At 35.0% G+C, this 18,885-nt stretch overlaps 1 protein-coding gene across 1 annotated transcript; it reads left to right on the plus strand.

Annotated features, from left to right (window-relative positions):
* The first annotated feature begins 13,152 nt into the window (after positions 1-13,152).
* LOC110372003 (glutamic acid-rich protein) lies at positions 13,153-18,744 on the plus strand. Its single transcript, XM_064036946.1, has 8 exons — positions 13,153-13,315; positions 13,621-13,875; positions 14,173-14,293; positions 14,711-16,148; positions 16,278-17,198; positions 17,349-17,617; positions 18,061-18,265; positions 18,584-18,744. The coding sequence occupies exons 2-8, from the start codon at positions 13,641-13,643 to the stop codon at positions 18,662-18,664; spliced, it is 3,270 nt and encodes a 1,089-aa protein (XP_063893016.1). The 5' UTR covers positions 13,153-13,315; positions 13,621-13,640; the 3' UTR covers positions 18,665-18,744.
* Positions 18,745-18,885: the final 141 nt, after the last annotated feature.

Raw genomic sequence — 18,885 nt, forward strand, 5'->3', positions numbered from 1 at the left:
GTGTCAGTTGTGTTTAGACCATAAATAAAATTCCTATTAAAAGATAACTCATTGTTCCTACATATCACGATGGACCTTTTCCGCCATTTATTTTTCACTTGACGCCTCTTCCGTGTTCCGACATAATTACTTTTTACCCTTTAGCGTGAGTTGGACCGCATTAACACGCCTCAATGAGAGGCTTTATTACTTTGCACACTACCTTTATCAAATATTTTGATGACGTACTTTCAATACTGGTGACATTAAAAAGTATCCTATTCTATTTTTGGTTGATGGCAAGCTTCATTAAAAAGTGTTTTCGGATCCATTTTTAAATAAGCAAGTGTCATTCATGACGTTCGAAATTCAAACTAAGTTTGACAATTATTTGTATCATTTTCGTATTTATGAGATTGGTTTGTCATGTTTTGAATCCTTTAGAACTGGTAGCAACGGAATAAAAATAGAATCACAATTAGGTATATCTTAAAATAATCAAACACAGTCTGTTTATTAATAAAATATTTATCTTTTACCTATCCCAGTTCCTTAAAAATTAATATTCACAAAACCGATCCAATTTGCATAACCAATAAAATCTTGACTGTCGACTAGACAATTTAAATACTGTCGACGCTAAGTAAAAACTGGATAGCGGTACTTAAAAAAACATGGTAAGTACAAGTAGTGTAGCTCATTTGCAATTCAAAATGCAACAAGACGATTATACGGACTTCTCCCGTTAAATATGAATGACATGAATAATTCATGGCGGAAAAATGCAATGCCAACTTTAAATAAAAACTGTTTTTTGTAGGCGTTTCAGGATTTCAGGGTTGCTGTTTTTATCAGGTAGGTACTGGCCGTTTTCCCACGGTTTCACCCGCGTCCCGTCGGAGCTACTGCCCGCACCAGGATAAAATATAGCCTAAATTACTCGCAGATAATATAGCTTTCTAATGGTGAAAGAATATTTTAAATCGGTCCAGTAGTTTTTGAGTTTATCCATTACAACCAAACAAACAAACAAAGTTATCCTCTTTATAATATTAGTATAGATAAGCAATGTATGTTAGAAGATTTCCTATATAAAGTCATCACCATCCTCGTCCTCTTCCTCTTGCATTTTTTTTATATGGGTCGGCGTAACATGTTATCTTCTTCCATACTCTTGGTCGTCATCTCGCCAGTAACAGTCTTTCTAGCCATGTCAAGTATCGACATCTCCCGTAGGTATAAAGTCTCATGAAGAAAAAATACTGAGTTATAATTATGCCGACCACAAACAAACAGACAAAATGTGTAGACCAGTGGAATTTCTTACTTATTTATAAGTAACCCAACTACATTCACATCAAATCATTTCCTCGGTTTACACCTCCATCAAATATACTGAAAATACAGATTCAACATATCAAAATGTAGTGAGGACAAATTGAATGAAAACATTTTTAAATTGAGAAAGTGGAAACTTATTTCAAGTGTAATACTTGACAACCCTACACCATTGTTCACGGGACGACGCGCCATTTTCACATGAATAGTACAAAATGATTATATATTTCACAATCTCAACACCATTTGTATCGTGATTCATGTAGAACAGTACGCTAACATTACATTAAGCGTTGCTTTTATGTTGTAATTTGTCATATTTTAGTAAAACATGGCGTTTCTGTAAAAATATGGTTCTGTTGTTTAGATGTATCAGCGCTTTCACACAGGTAGATTTACAGCTCGGTTTTTCCGACACAAAACCTGTCGTTTGTCGTGCCATCGTTTGAACCGGTAGTCGTCAATTGTTTAATGTGATCCACTCGAAAAAAACCGCTAGCGGAAAGTCCTCTACTACGAAAGAGCTGTAAGGAAATAAACAAACTTTCCAGCTTTATAAAATTTTAGTTAAGTTGTATGTACGTTTAGTAAAGAACCAGATTATTATGTTTAACAAGAACTTTATTCCTTTTGTAATATTATTACCTTTCTTAAGCTAACACACATAATTTTAAGTAAAGCCAGCTTAGAATATCAACCGGTATCTCAGAAATATGATCTTTGAAACCTGGTGTTTGTATTTAAGTTTAACACGGAGGAAGGAAAGATGAGCGGAGATGCCATAAGGTTGGTAGGTCAAGCGCCTGCTTCTAGGCCAGACAACGTGCAGTAGGCGTGATCGATCAGTTACGAATGAACTAGTGAGGCGTTCGGGTTCCTAGACACATCTGTGGAAGATTTTAGGTTTTACAAAAGGCGTAGAAGGGCGTAGCCAGTAACGATCCTCGTCACTAGAACACCCGCATTTTGTCGACGCTACTTTCTTAGAAGATTTTCCGTTCTGAGATCTCCATCACATTTTGTTCTCCATGAAGTTTACCGTCTAATTTAAGCGTAACATCAAACTTAATTCTTGGCTGACATGTTTAGGCTTTAGGCGTTATGAACAATTGTTATTCTGAACTGTTCAGCTTATTATAAGCTTGATAAGGCTGGAAAATAGACAGTGTGTTATGTTGACCTCGTTTGTAGTAATTCGAAGTTATATTTTAGTTTTTTGAAGATGGAGTATTTGCTACTTTCCCTAAATTTGATCTGATTTTTTTTAGTTTCAGCTTATTTCATACTTTTTCATCCATAGAGTGTAAGTAGCAAACATCGAGATAACTTAAATACAACTTGATGAAGAACTCAGCGATAATCCTGACGTCACAAAAACTCACCTTAAAGCGATTTAAGGAACTAATTGAATCGCCACAAATCCCAAAGACGGGCTTAATCCCCTTGTAACAAAAATGAACAATGCCTTTCGAAATACCGTCAATATTTAGGTACCAGCTCCCCTAATCTTCTTAAATAAAATTATATAGAGTTTCCCGAAGCTTAAGACCGTACTTTATTAAGGACGTGGTTTAAAGCGGCTATTAATAAAACTTCAAAAAGATATGAAAAATTAGCTGCGATGTTGGGGCGTATAGAGCGATTGTGAGGTGGTATTAGGCTGTCTTCTTTTTGGTAGGTATTAGAGGGATAAAACTGTAGACTAATAGGATATTCTTATCATGTGATAGAAAGTTAGTTAATCTGCGTTCAATTTCCATTAAATATTCTCTAACACTAATAAGTCTGTACTACAAATTCTTATCCAAATATGATCACAGCGGGTAATGTAACTACATCAGAATTTACCAAACTAAAAACTACTCTATCCTCACAAGCTCCGAACAAAAACGTTGAAGAAGTGGGTCTTTCGAACACGTTTTACTGTGGAAAAATTCAATTGTTCGATAAAACACGACCATCAAGAAAAACGACCCGTTAACGTACTTAAAATTTCCCAAAAGAAAAAAGAAAAAAATGTTCATGTCACACTGAAATCCTAAGAAATCTATTTCAGAAAATCTTGTTCCCCCTTATAAAGTCATTTCACGTACCTCGGTAAACGAATATCAACTTTATCTACTTCAAAATTAAATCTACTTTACGATACGACTCACCGCGACAAATGTAATGGATACTCCGTGCGTGCGATTTTTATCGCGTTTTGAGACTTTTATGTAACTTTTGAATTTAATACAATTGTCTTACTGGAATATTAATTTTGGAGTAGCATTGTGGGTTCATTTAAATTCTAATTGAATACTTTTGCGACTAATCACCGCAAAATATCTTCATTTGTATACAAGGGAATCGTTTGAATTTTCTATTATTTTTATGTAACAAGCAAGCGCGGATCCAGCCCTCAAAAAAGGTTGTGGTCACAGCTACTAGAAAATCGGAACTAGAAACGGCTACTAGAAAAGTACAAGACGGAGCATGAACATGCTCATTAAAAATTATGCAAATCGTTTATGAACTTTTGAATTAAATTATTTCCTTTTTTCTGAGCATCAGGACTTTGGCATTAGGAATGAAAATAAACTTAGGAGGAAGTCGGACCCGATAAAAAAATAGTCCGTTTCGATCCAAATCTATTTCAATCAATAACTTCTAGTAGTCAGTAAGCCAATATATGCGTCAAACCCTCCCGGTTTGACGCATTTGGTGCATTTCTCAATTTATTACCAGTGGCGGCATAGCATCGGGTGGCACCCGGGGCTGCTACCTATTGTGCACCCAAAAAAAAAAAACGACAAAATAAAATTACGAACCAATGTAATAATGCTAAAAACGCGAGTAACGATATTTGACGTTTTTTTTAATATATCTAAACGTATATTATGTATGCTCACTATCAGTTCCATCTCTAGCTTATGTATCGGGTGCAATCATTACTAAAGCACCTCTATGTATGGAAAGATTGTGAGTAGTTTTGTTTTTTACGCGAGCGTAGCAAGCCAGAACATTTTTAGATTTCGTCGTAGTTACCAAGTTATAAAACCAAAAGCGAAGACGTGGCATTAAACCGTATAAAGTTGCGCGAGCGGAGCGAGCGCGAAATTTTTGAGTTCTGTGCCACAAATATACCTATAGAAATTATAGAGGTAGAAAAAGTACTGTGAAATTAAGAAGGTGTGAGCGTAGCGAGCGCAAAATTTTGGAGTCTTGGGACACGAAATCACCCAAACAAGTAAGAAAGAAGCTACTGCTAAGTAAAAAAACCGCGAGCGTAGCGAGCGCGAAATTTTTTGAGTTTTGGAACAAAACAGTACCAAAACAACTAAAAAATGTCAAATAGTGACTATTGTAAATAATAATAATTTTATTGTAATAGACAGCTGCGTTGCTGGGAAGTTTGTTTTGTTCTTCACCGCTTCTTCTTAACCAGAAAGTGCTGAAAGAGGGCGTCATGGGGGTGCTATCCTTTTCTACTTTCAATTTTAACTTAAATTACTAATCTAAGGTTTTCAACATTGGACTTAAACCACCGCAAAGTGAAGAAGCCGCGAGCGTAGCGAGGGCGAATTTTTTTGAGTTTTGGGAAAGCTGTTAGAAAAAATTATGGTGACCTCGAATTTATTAGTAAACAGCAGTCATAAAATTAAATGCAACAAAAAAAGTATTATTTTGTTCCCTAGTGTTATCATCAGCCTATCGATTTCAAAAAACCGTAAAAGTGTGACGTCACAAGTCTAATAAGGTTGTGGGCATGCCCATCGTGCCCACAACGGTGGATCCGCCCTTGGTAACAAGCGGTTGCAATGACAATGACAATAATACTAAATGGCTCGTGTAATAAGAACTATTTTACCTTGGCAATATCACTAACATCTACGTGAGTTGAAAGTTTCACTAATTAAACTGAATCGTGGTATGCTTCAGCAAAAACAAATGAAGGGCAGCTAAGAAAAAAAATCAACAACCCCAGACCACAGGTAAAATAGAATTTTGAAATTAGAAACAGAACAGATTCCGTTATTTCTTTTTTTATTTCACTGCCCGGTTTCTAACCACCATTTGTCGGTAGCATATTCCATTAATATCAAAGGGAAAAAAGAGGCTTAAAATACTGATAGGAGCTTTAAAAACCTGGCTATTAGATGCATTTTCCGCGTGAAATAAGTCCACCTAGTCTTGATTTAATAATGATTGATCATTGCGACTTTTTTGTCGACATACTCCCTTCGTCCAATTTTTGGTAGCTCTAGTCGTTCATTCACGCTCTTCCTTAGAGTTGTCGTTGACAAATACCCTTCTTCCTTTCTTCCTTGAGGCACAAGACAGACTATATTTCACACGGCTGCCGTACGCACGAGAAATTGCTCGGATGAAACGAGATATGACTCCAACATCGTTGGAAACCGTGACTTGAATGTTTCTTAGTAGCAGATACTTTAGGGGTTCATTAATAAGGTATATTGTCTGAAAGACTACATTTTTGGTTAACATGGTGAAACTTCTTTTTATTGAAGAGAAGCTAATCCCTGCGGTTTCACCACCGCACCGTCCCGAAAGACCTACCCACGAAAACACATGTAGGTACCTACCTATTCCGAAAGGGTACCTTTTATAGAGATATAATTAAGTATTTGGCAATTTTATTTTCAGATAAAATACTCTGAATTTATTAGGGTCCATCAATATATCATACCGTTTTACACCTGGATTTATTAAACAAAGGATACCGTATGGTATTAGGCATTAGGTAAGGATCCCAAAAACTCATATACATCATGTACCTAAAAAGAGTGTCCTACTTTGAAAGTCAAAACCGAAACCAATTCTTTTTTAATTGTGACCAAATTCAATATCCAGTAAAATAGTGGGTACCTACGCAAAAACACACAGGTAATATTAAACAGTACCAACTCTTTGGCTTCAACACGTTTTTTAATTAAGACCTTGTTTCCGATGCTTCTCTCTTAGACTGTTTAACCAACTGGAGACGCAATTGCCGTCTTTCCTCAGCCTAAAGTAGGAGAGCGTCGCTCATACTATTATGTATGTAAGTACTATCAAGCAATGATCAGTAGGTATGACCGTCTTAGTGCAAGTTTTCGTAGAAACAATCAAACACAGCCTTAAGGAGGTAGCCTTTAGTATTTTGCCAATTTCAAACGATAATAAGACTAAACGGCTCATGCTATATGCCCTCGTTCCAGGTATACAACTGTTTGACAAGTTTCTGCTTGTGTTTTGTGTGTGTGCTTAACGATATTAGCGAAAATGCATGAGTACGTAACTAAATTGCTTTTCACATAGATACGAATGCTCATGGCGGCTCCGGTAGGTTATATGCTCTAAGACGTCTCTGGTGCTGATAGTTTAATCAGACTGCACCTTAATTATCGCTGGCAGCCATATTGCAACGCATGTTATGCGGGGGTGATAAATTCGTGTTGGAGTAAAGGTACACTTTGGAAGCGAACTACCGACTGCAACTGACGACCGCACATGCTGCTATCGCTTCGATCCAAAACTATTTCATACAAACTAGTAGTGTTGCTGCGGCAAGTGCGGTCGTCAACTCGCTTCCAACACGTACCTTTACACAGTTGTGTGTGACGAGCATTGTATTATTGAAGCTAGATATAGGTATTGTTGAGATGTTGGGTTATAAATAAAGCCTTCCTAATCCAAACTAATATTATAAATGCGAAAGTAACTCTGTCTGTCTGTCTGTCTGTCTGTCTGTCTTTTCTTCACGCCTAAACTACTGAACCGATTTGTGTGAAATTTGGTACAGACATAGTTTGAAACTTGAGAAAGGACATAGGATAGTTTTTATTCCAAAAAAAAAATAAAAATAAAATTATTCCGGACATATAGCGTCATCTATTGGTCAAATCAAAAATCTGCTGGTAGTCACTATTCCACGCGAACGAAGTTGCGGGCAAAAGCTAGTATTACCTATAAATGCGAAAGTATCTGCTTGTCTGTCGCGTTTTCACGCTAAAACTACTGAACCGATTTGAATATTTCAGGTAATCGAGAGCCTGAAAAGAGATGGATAGGTATGAGTAGTTCCCTCGGTATGAGGATGGAACAGCGGGGAATACATAATATTAGAGTAACTACTAATCTGTGGTATTAGACCGTATTCAAATATTCGAATTCGGTCTCTTTGTATGATGGAACTGTGTCTAAATAATTTATACAGCCAACAACTTACAAATCACATAATATCTATATTTATCTTATCCCCATTGACAGTCATTTTCCCTAATTGTATACCTTCCTTCAATAAATAAAAGTATTTTTCCATACTCAAAGAAAATCTCTTTTAAATTATACTGATCATCAATCAGACGTCAATTGTGGTAATTTAAGTAATTTATAAATAATGTCAAAATAATAATATTCAATTGTAGACTGTTTCAGCTGTAAGTATTTATTATTAAACTAAAATAGAAGCCCTTTAGACCTTTGAGCATTTACGGAGAAATTCACTTAATGTTAGAAGACAAGTCTAGTAGTAATTATTAACATATTTTCGAAATGGTAAATACTTAAAGAGGTTTGACTTGGACATAACAGAGAATGAAAATGCTTTAAATGTAAATATTATTTTGCAGATGTCAGACAGTCTGACAATTAGTAGTGGTCACTGAAAACCAGAAAGTCAGACATTAACATCAGCGTAATACTCACTTACCATTGAAACATTATATCGGGTGTGTCATACCTAATCACATTAAATCCTATCACATATACTTTATGATATTCTATGGCGAATTGTAAAAAAACTAACCTAATCCATTCAGTGGTTTAGCCACAGGAGTCATTTTTCATAATTTACAACATCATGTGTAAAGCAGAGATAAAGTTAGGAGTATCGAATGTTTTGACCAGTTGACAGCTGTCAGTTTTCAAGGGAGAATTTCAGTTGTTTATAATGACTGACTCTTATATGGTGTTCTAATTCTCGCACATTTTTATTCTGCTTACTTTGTTGGGAGAAAACCTTTTTTTTATTTTTACTTATTTTTTTTTCTTGGTGCTAATCGACATATTAACTTATTAACCAGTATTTTAACGTATTTAATTTAATGTGATTAGGTACGACCCACTCTGTATAAAAGGATGACACCAAATTTTCTCACCTGCAAAATATTCTATGCAACTTTGCACTTTATTATAATAAGGTATTTCTCCTACGAGTGAGTACGCTATGAGATTGGTTATTGCGTCTACGCCAGCGAGCTACGCCGTCGTAGCCTGGCGTAGCCATCACATCAGTTTGTCGTGCTACGCCGTAGCAAAATGGAACCGCTTTGAAAATCATTTTCGATGCGAAATATTATGATAAAAATGGTTTTGACTTTATGGTGACATAGTAATGTTTTTGTTTTGCTTTATTTTTATTGCATTTCATTTTCCAATAAATCATTTAAATGAAAAAGCGCATAGAATGTTTCAATATTTAATTCCTAAAATTATTTCAAATATTCATTTTACTCTTGATTTTTCATACAAAATTTTTCTTACCCAGGAAAAATAACATGGCATTTCCTTATATTTTATACATATAAATAGTAAAAAAAACAATTCAATTACACAGTAAAACTATTTGAAATTTTACGAAATCATTTTACTTCTGCCATAAATAAACCAATTAACTTCTAAAAACCAATAGTCACACGACAAATTAGTTTCTCCTTTTCCAACACGATACCAACGTATTAATTACTCACATCTTATCTAGATGCGTTTCTATTGAGATTAATGACATCCCCCTTTCCCCCCACTCCTGTCATCAATCACCGAATTTGAGTGGATAATGAACAAAATGGCGAATTTGTATTTCATAGCTCGTAATTAAGGTTCCCGTAATAGGATTGTACTCATTGTACTTCATTAGAGCTTAGGGGATCATGTTTTTAAAACCGGCCGATTATTATTATTTTTTTTTTTGGTTGGTTTATTTCATCAGGTATCCAAAAACGTGCAAGTAAATATATAAGTATTAAAATCATCTATTTAAAATTGAGTTTCTACTTCGGATACAAATCCAAAGATAATACTTATTTTACTTACAAGAACCAACTCGGCGCCTAGAACTCATGAAAGCGCAATCTATCACTACAAAGCGCGAAGCGTGAAATCAAAGAATTTTTCCAGTGCAACTCCCAAATTAAAACCTCATTTCTCCTACAGACATTAACACCAAAAAATCAAGTCCAAATGATACCCATTAAACAACACAACGCGTAATAAAATATACATTTTTAAACCTTCATCAGCTACACTTTATTGCTGCGAAATACACAAAAACAGGAACGAATCGCAAATTGTTTTAAAATTTTAAGAGCAAATTCCTGATACAAGGCAAAATAAACCTTATGTCTATTGATATAGAGGTGAATATAATCTCAGTATTGACATACGTCATATGAGCGCGTTCGTTTTCTAGAGCAACGTGCTTTTTCAAATGTGGAACGGACAATAGACACACAATACAATCGGTGAGAGCGATCGCAGAGTGAAACCTCTTTGTTAGGTGATACGTCAAGATACAAACCTCTTTGATTCTTTGAAGTTTATTTTAGAGTGCTGTAGGCTATCTATAGACCTTCAAAGATGTTTCAATTTAATCAAATGGTGCATTTTCGTACGTGCAGAGTCGTAATACAAAAGGGCCCTAGTTACACATCGAACAAAATGAAGACCAAAGAGAGCCAAAAATTAAAGAACTATATTTTTCTAAAAAACAACCATACACAGCAATGTTTTGTACAAAAAAAAAAAACAATATTTACAAATTCAACCAGCTTGATTAAAAATAAAACTGCAGTTGTAACATAAGTACTTTACAAACCCATTTCGGTTTATGTATATTTCGTACTGCATTTAAAAGTGGTTGAAACAGCCAACTTAGATTGTGTGTACTGTGGGTTATTCCCCTTTGTGCAATTGCAATTAAACCTTTGGAAGAAAATATCCAACAATTCTTCAGATGATACAGCAAATATTTACAGAAATGGGATATGTTTGTGTAAAGACCGATGGATTCTTGCTATTTCTGTCCCCCGTTTCTAGTTTCTATTGTGTCCTTAGTTACTTATATTTAAGAGAAACAAATAGACGATATGAACTTATGCAGTTACTCTAAATAAAGTTTTTTTTTTTTCTTCTATTAGTTCTCATAATATAAGAGATCCTACATTGAGAATACCTAATTGAATAAAGGTAGAAGGTATTGTGGGTCAAACCAAACTGTTAAACAATCAAGGTTGATTCAATTTTATAATAGAGTGATTGTTATATCTAAAGAAACAAATATAAACGCTCTCCTACCAAATACACAATGTTAAACATCAAGAGGAAATAATATCTCCGACAAAAGCCACAACGCATATTACTACGTCTGCTCAGTCGGCTGTCCTACTTGCAACGTAATTGCATTCTCAAAATGTACTTTTAAGAGAACGGACGGACTGAAAGACTGAGAGCAAAACGGTAAATGGATTTAAACCGAAAATTGTCTCAAAGTCGAGCCAAACGGAAGTAGGTTTTTTAAGAGGTTTTCATTGTAGCGATAATAATTATCTGTAGGAAAAAAATATTCCTAACAAAATACCATATTGGGCAAATACTCATGTGCCACAGCCAATTTTTCGTACGCGAGCGGAACCGCGCTAGTACATATCGACGGTAAAAAGGCAAAAGGGGTCAAGCGCCACATTTTGCGATTTTAACTTTTTTATTGACCCCAACTCCACTATTTTTTCTCTTTCGAATGGTCGTAGTATCGTTTTCCTAGCATGAAAAAAAGTCGCTTGTACCAAAGAATTATTTGTACTGAAGTGCCAAATCGATACTTACCAAAAGTGCTCAAGCGACACCAACTTTACGTTTTTGTATCGCCTTGTCATTTGGCATAATTTTAAAAACAATATTAGAAGTAAATATGTCGTTTGTATCCATTTTTCTTTTATTTGTTTAAGAACTATAACGTCGCTTACACCAATAGTAAAAATTGACAACTAAACATAAATTGGCGCTTGGCCCCTTTCTTAAATAATTTTATTTTCATTACGTTGCATTTGATCCACTCAGCACGCGCGACAGCGCCCTTGCAAATGGGTATAACTGACATATTATGTCTTATGTAGGTACTTGAAAGCAAGTTCACGCGTTCTTGAAACGCGATCGCAGTTTTTAACACAGATTAAAATATTATATAAAACATGTCTGCAACTCCAAAAAACGTGAAATTGCGAAGTGTTTTAGGCCGAAAAAGACTTGCTAGTACCAAGAAGGTTATTTGATTATAATGATAGCAATAGAGAGGTCGAAGAAATTTAAGATGATGTGATTCCCCTACTAGCATCGGTAAATTCAACCTCATTTTATTTATTTTATAAAAATAAATTTAACGTTTCTTAGGATAGTTTTTAGGGTTCCTAACGGGACCCTAATGTTTTCGCTCCTCTGTCCGTCCGTCCGTCCGTCTGTCACCAGGCTGTATCTCATGAACCTTGATAGTTAGAGAGTTGAAATTTTTACAGATGATGTGTTTCTGTTGCCGCTATAACAACCAATACTGAAAACTAGAATCAAATAAATATTTTGGGGGGCTCCCATACAAAAAACGTGTTTTTTTTTTTTAAGAACTGGTAATAGGTAGTAGGTACGCGTTTCATAGGTACATGTTGGATAATTTTATTACGAGACAACTTGAAAATGTGTTTATCGAGATATCTTAACGATATTGGTGTCAAATAAAAGCTTAGACCTTTTATTTGACACCAATTTTTGTATAAAACCATTTTATCCGTTTTTGAATTAGGTAAATCGGTTCACGCGTTTAGGAAATCATTAAAAATTAGTAAAAATGTAAACAATCATAATTTTTACCAAATTATTGTGGCTTATTTACTCAAATAATTTGATAACATGCTGTTGTATGTCCTATCAGTTAGGTAACTGCTGTTTTTTGGATCTCAGTTTTGTTCCTTGTATTGTTTTAGTTTAATACATAATTCATAGTTCTATTACCTACCTGCTGTGCCAAATATAAAATAATACTGTTAATTAAGATATTTTAACTTAAGCCAAAATCTGACTTAGTTCTATGATGTGTTGTGCCAAATAAAATAAAATACTTTACTACTTTATACACATGGAGCTTAGGCCAAAATCTTAATATTCCAACATTCAATATTGGTGCTTGACCCCCTCGCAAATGCGATAAACATGGTAAAAACCTGGGGTCAAGCGACATCTATCTTTGAAACTATTGATCTCAGGCTTATTTTGATCTTAAATTATTAAAGAGCATTGTATTTAAGTAAACTTTTCTGAAGATTGTGATGTGATTCAATAAAGCAATAAAGAGATATTATTTTTTAAAACTTTCTTTTTACTCTCCTGAACAATTTGATCTGTGGTGCTTGACCCCTTTTGCCTTTTACCCGTCGATATACACAATATTTTGATAATAAAATATTAACATTTATTTACAGAAATCAAGGTGTTTCGAAAAAACAGAAACAACTAAAGAACATGTTACTAAATAAACTAAAGTGAAAAGGAACGCAACATAACGTTCCGTTTTGCGGATAAATACTTCAAAACTTCACAGGTTCCGTATTTCAAGGAAATCATAAACAAAAAAAACAAGACAATGATTCATTCATATTCATATATATTATACTAAATATGTTTAATATATTCACGTAACATTAATTAATAGAATAAATATACATTGGTATTGTAAATCATATTTCTGTACTGCGTCTCAAGAGTCGTGTTGTTTTGTTAATGCGCAACGGAACGTGACAATTTTAAAAAGTTCTGCCAGAAGAAACGGTTTTGAGTTTTGTTTGATGGGAGATTGTTTAATTTGTTTTTGTGTTAATTTAAGAATTTCAATCATATGGATAATTATATGAATTTGTGTTATATGGTGTGGTGAACGTGTTAATGAAGTTTTTGTGACTCTTTACTACCTAAGGTAAGCTACAGTACATAAAAGCTACATTAGCTCACTCGCGCAATTTTTCTCACATTGTTACTCAAAGTTTTACAACAATTCCCATTACTAAAGCTTGTGAATAGTTAATCTATCTTTCAGACTTTCGAAATATCTTACATTACATAAAGATTTAAGTCAAACAAAAGTGTTACGCTTATGTTTATTTACAATATCGTACATGCTTTTTCTACGTCGTCTCATAGTCTGTCCTGTCTATTACCGCCACATTATACAAGATAACTACTCTACACAACAGTGTTAAAAGCTAAATCATACAATTCCAGGTAAAAATAAGCTTTAAAAAATGCAAAGAACTAGGATACCATCTCCCGCGCGTTCTCAGGGTGCTACCGCCACTCCAAGACGCAAAAAGGCGCGGAGTAGCCGGAGTCTATGCTCTCCAGCGCTGTCTACAGCTTCAGGAAGGCTGACGTCACTCATAGACCAGTTCAAAGACAAGAACATGGAGTCTTTTGCCCTGTCTCCGTTGAACGGCAGATCTGTGCTCAATGATAATACTGATATTGATGAACCTAGGCGTGAGTATAGAATTTTGTCTGTGGTTTATTTTATTTGAATGTGGAATGCAGTTGTAGAAAGTTTAAACTGAAAAAAAATTATAATAATTTTGGTCGAAGTTGGAATGAAAACAAAGTTTTTCAACGTTTGTTCATTATATTGAATTTTGTAATTTTTTTCGTTTCTTTGGTCTCCAGTACTAAAAAATGGTATTCAAAACTTTAATCTGGCACTCTACAAACATGTGATATATTTTATCATTGTGTTCTACGACTATAATACAGCACTACAGTATAAAAACATTATATTATTTCCAGGCAAAAGTTGGTGGAAGAAATTAGATGACAACTCTCGAGATGTTCTGGAAGTATTAGAAGATAATAGGTTGTCTGATGCCAACAATGTTGTTGAAGACTTAATTGATGTTGATATTTTGAGGTAATATACTTACTTTTTCATTCTTTTTTGCCTGTAGTAGGTTATGAATTTAGCTTGTAACTTAATTGCATATATTGATTTTTCATAAACAAAAGTATGTAATGTAATAAAAGTTGGTATCCCTAATAAATAAATACAGATTTTTTTACTATCTAAATCATGATTATAGCGTGGTGATTAATGTTCAATCCTTCTCCATGTGAGAGGAGGCCTAAGCCCAGCAGTGGGACGATAAAAAAAGGCTGTAACAGTAACATATCATGATTACTTGTAACTTGTTGTCTATTATATTCAGTGATTCTTGTCACCACATAGTTTACTTCTCTTTAAGATTCAGATTGCTTTTATATTATTTTTTTAGTCATTATCTCCTATTGTTTACACCTATTTCATATTTGTAACAATTTCTAATTCCAGCCAAGAGAAAAAGAACTACACCCTTGATTTACCAGAGAGCAGTGACAATGAATCAATCCACAGCATTGTACTCCCACAAAGGAGATTATTCACGCAAAAAGAAAACCTACCACAAAAGAAGTTTGTCCAACTTATCGATAACAGAGAATCCTTGGCCAAACTACATAAACCTAACACCACAACTACTGAAAAGACAGTTAATGTTGGAACTCGAGAGTTATTTCAAAATAAGCTATCCAAACCAATATTTGCAGCTGCTTTACTTAACATATCCCCAAATAAAACAGCAGCGGACAAAACTAAAGAAAATGTGCTAATAGAACCTAGACCACCTGTCAGAAGTATCTTTGGCAATAGACCAGCAAATAAAAGAAAGAATATGTTCGCTGATTTTGTTGTGTCGGAAAGTGAGGATGAGATACCTGAAATTCAACCCAAAGTATTTGGTTTCCAAAAGAAACTTGAACAGAGAAGAATAAGCTCTAAAGGTTCTCCAACCTCAAGTATTACTACAGACATGGAGATGGATGATTGGAGAATGTTGCCCTCATCCACAATGGTTGAAAATCAAATAGAGGACATGATGGGAGGTAACACACCTGTGAAACGAGCTAGACTTAGCAAACTATCAGAAGCTAAGGAGTCTGATGCAGGAACTAATACTCTGCAAACAAATACAACTGCGGATAAAACGAAACAATCCAATAAATCAGCTTCTTCTAGAAATAAGTCTAAAGCTTCACCAGAAATAAGAAATGTGTCACTCAATAATTCTAGAACTACAAGAAGCATGCTGAAGAATGCCTCTATCATTGAGGAAAATGCAAACATATCTTCAAAACAAAAGTCTAAAGCAAATAAATCTCAAACTAAAACAGCTAAAAGTGATTCAAATAAAAGCACCCTCAAAGTACATAACAAACCTAGTACTGACGATATAGAAGAAAACGAGGTAGATGATGAAAATAACCTCACATTGCGATACGAAAATGATGAAAATGAAATTAACGAAGAAGCAACCACCATAACAAAAGACAACCGAGAAGTACAAATGAACAAGTCAAAGAATAACAAATCTACTTTATCAAACAAATCAATACAAAAGGCAACAAAGCCTGCTAAAATAGTTGAAGAATCTGTTGACTCTCAAAATGAACTGTATTCTGCAGATGATAATGTTGACGGTAATGTAGAACAGGACCCAACATTCCGCGATAAAACCGAGAAATCTAAGGAAGAAATTAGTCAAGAAATAGAAGCTGACATGGCTGAAGTTAGTAAAGAAAATGTAGCTGACCAAAGTGAAGTTGACGAAGCTAATGTTAGTCAAGATAATGATGATGAACAAAATGTGAGTATAGAGGCCAATGAGAGTCAAGAAGTTGAGAATGAGGAAAATGAAAGAAGAAAGATGACAGTGAAGAAAAGAATAATGCGAGTGATTAAATAATGAATCGAATTTGATCCAAATGAAAGTCGCATGGAAGACGATAATATCAAAAAAATGAAAAGAATCAATTAAGCAAAGAAGATCAAAATCATCAAATCGAAAATCAAAATCCATCAGAGTCGAAATCAGATAAGATCAAAATCATCAGAAAATCATCAGAAAGAGGAAAGTCGAGAAGTGGAGAATGACGAAGAAAAAGAAAGTCAGGAAATTGAAAATGATGATGAACAAGAACAGATTGAAAGTGATGCAGAAGTTAACCAAAGTGAAGAAATTGATAATGACGAGCAAATGGACAACAGTGATGAAGATGATAAGGCTATCGCAAGTGATCCAGAGATATCCGAACAGGATGATGACTTTGATCAGGCTGATGCAATGGAAGTTGATGATGATGATCAACAAGAATCTGATCATGATCAAAGTCATCAAGAAGAACGACAGAACGAAGTAGAACCAAGTACAGAAGAAATCGCTGAATCTCCTGACGTAACTCATGACACTACTGGAAGACATAGAAAGAAGCATTTGAACAAATCTCCAGAAGTGATTCGACACGACAAAACTAACCAAATGGATTCCTTCACCGCCACGGGCCGTAATACCAGTGTTAGAAAAACTAAGAGCATGATCAAAAATCTACACATCAGACCAAGTTTAGCGCCTCCGAGGAATAGTACAGGATTTTCTGACGGTACTACGAATTCTAGCGCTGAAGGATCCGGTTGGGACTCACATAGGACTACCCGCAAAACACTCAGACAAACATTTGGTAAAGATTTTACACCTAGGAAATCTTTGAGAGCTCTAGTTATGGAGAAATCAGCTAAAAGGCAAACGGAACATTTAGATATGCATTCGGAAACAGTGAAGTTCCCTCAAGCCAATTCTACTGAGTTGCCGGAAATTTCGAATCGTGATGATGTTGAAGATTTTGTGGAGTCCGACCATGAAGTGTCGATGCGAACGCGCCAGACCACGCTAGAAATGTATTTGGAGAAAATTAAGCAACAAAATAATGAGAAGAAAGCTAAAATGGTAAGATGTTTTTATGTTTACTACTTGCTTTTTAAAAATCGGTATTAAGACAACTTTGCATTTCACATAATTACGTAATGGAATTCGTGGTAGTACATAATGGGTATATATTGAAATACTTAATTAATTTATTATTTTTCCAAATTACAGCAGGAATTAGTGAGAAATTCCCTCAACAAGGTTCCTGTGAGAGACCCACTAAACATGTTCAAAGTGCCCAACAAGCCAGCTCCGCGTCGCCCCAAACCTTCACAAGCCAAGCCTAAGAAACAGTTCTCATCTATCATAGCTTTCGACAATTTGCCGCCCGAGCTGAAAGAAGATCTGAAATATAAGCCCCCAAAGAGGTTCCAGCCTAGTAATGCGTCGTGGATTACGAAGAGACTGTATAAATTCTTGGAGACTAAGTTGGAGCCTAAGTAAGTATACCTATGTGTATTCATCCATTAGCTTGCTGTTTCCAAATGAATCTTACCCATTCTGAGGGAAAATAGAATTCCTAAACAGATAAATAGAGTTGTTATGTTATTTACCTGGTTCATTTTATATCTATCGTGATTATATCGAAATACAGATTTTCATCCAACTCAGCTAACAAAGACGGCGACTAAAGAGTGACAAAAAGGCATCAAAGTATTTAACGTTTTTAAAATGAAGCAAACTTTTAGTTGTTTATTTGAAAACAAGGTCCTTTAAGGTTTCTTCTATAATTTATTTTCTAATTTTGCACTATTATTAGATCAAATTCATCGTCATCATCTTCAGCCTTTTTACACTCCCACTTCAAAACTAGGGCCATTTCTTACAGAGAGGAGTGGACGTTAATCAAATTACTTTCTAACATTATTCCCAAATCTTCCAGATACGACTACAAAGCGCGGGTTCGCTCAGAAAAGCTAGTGGAAACCATCTACCACTTCACCAAGGACTTGCGCCGACACACGGTAGCTCCCACCGATGCTGTCGATGTGCTCAAACAAGAGCTCGCGCGGTTGGACGTCGTGAGCACACACTTCGAGTTCTACGAGTTCTTCCATGACTTTATGCCGAGGGAAGTTAGGATTAAGGTCAGTGAGAAATTTTGTTTTTGTCACTAGCTGGTGCCGGGAGTTCCATTTGAGAGAGCTCCTGTACCATTCTGCAGATAAAAAAAGTATACCAATATAGTAAAGAAAAATACGTTTACTTATTTGTAGCCTCAAAGGCTCTGAAACTGCTAAAACTAAAATTGTTTGATTTGAAAAAATCTTGCACTATTGTTTTCTATTCTCGAGAAACATAGGCTATATGTATATTGGTTATTGTAGTAATCGGGTTACAAACAGTAGTTCCTACAGGACGTGAGTGGAAAACAGCTACAATAATTTGAAAATCACTCGTTTCAGGTTGTACCAGACATAGTGAACAAAATACCTCTTCCGCGGCACGGAGTGTTTTCTAAGATCATTCGTGGCAACACACCATGAGGATAACGATAGTATTTTTGTTTGAGTTAATGTGTTTTATTAATCATGACCTGTTAATTTTAATTAGAGTATACTTTACAAACTTACTTTCTTTTAATTTTACCCTGTGTTAGGTTCAAAGGCATCGGTCGAGTCCGGTCTCGTTCGTGGTTGAACAGGCTACTGACATTTGTGTTCGATTTCCTTTGTCTGATCGCAAACTTACCGGCATTTTCTTTCTG

The sequence above is a fragment of the Helicoverpa armigera genome, chromosome 11, assembly GCF_030705265.1.
Source record: "Helicoverpa armigera isolate CAAS_96S chromosome 11, ASM3070526v1, whole genome shotgun sequence".
In the NCBI taxonomy this organism is placed as follows: domain Eukaryota; kingdom Metazoa; phylum Arthropoda; class Insecta; order Lepidoptera; family Noctuidae; genus Helicoverpa; species Helicoverpa armigera.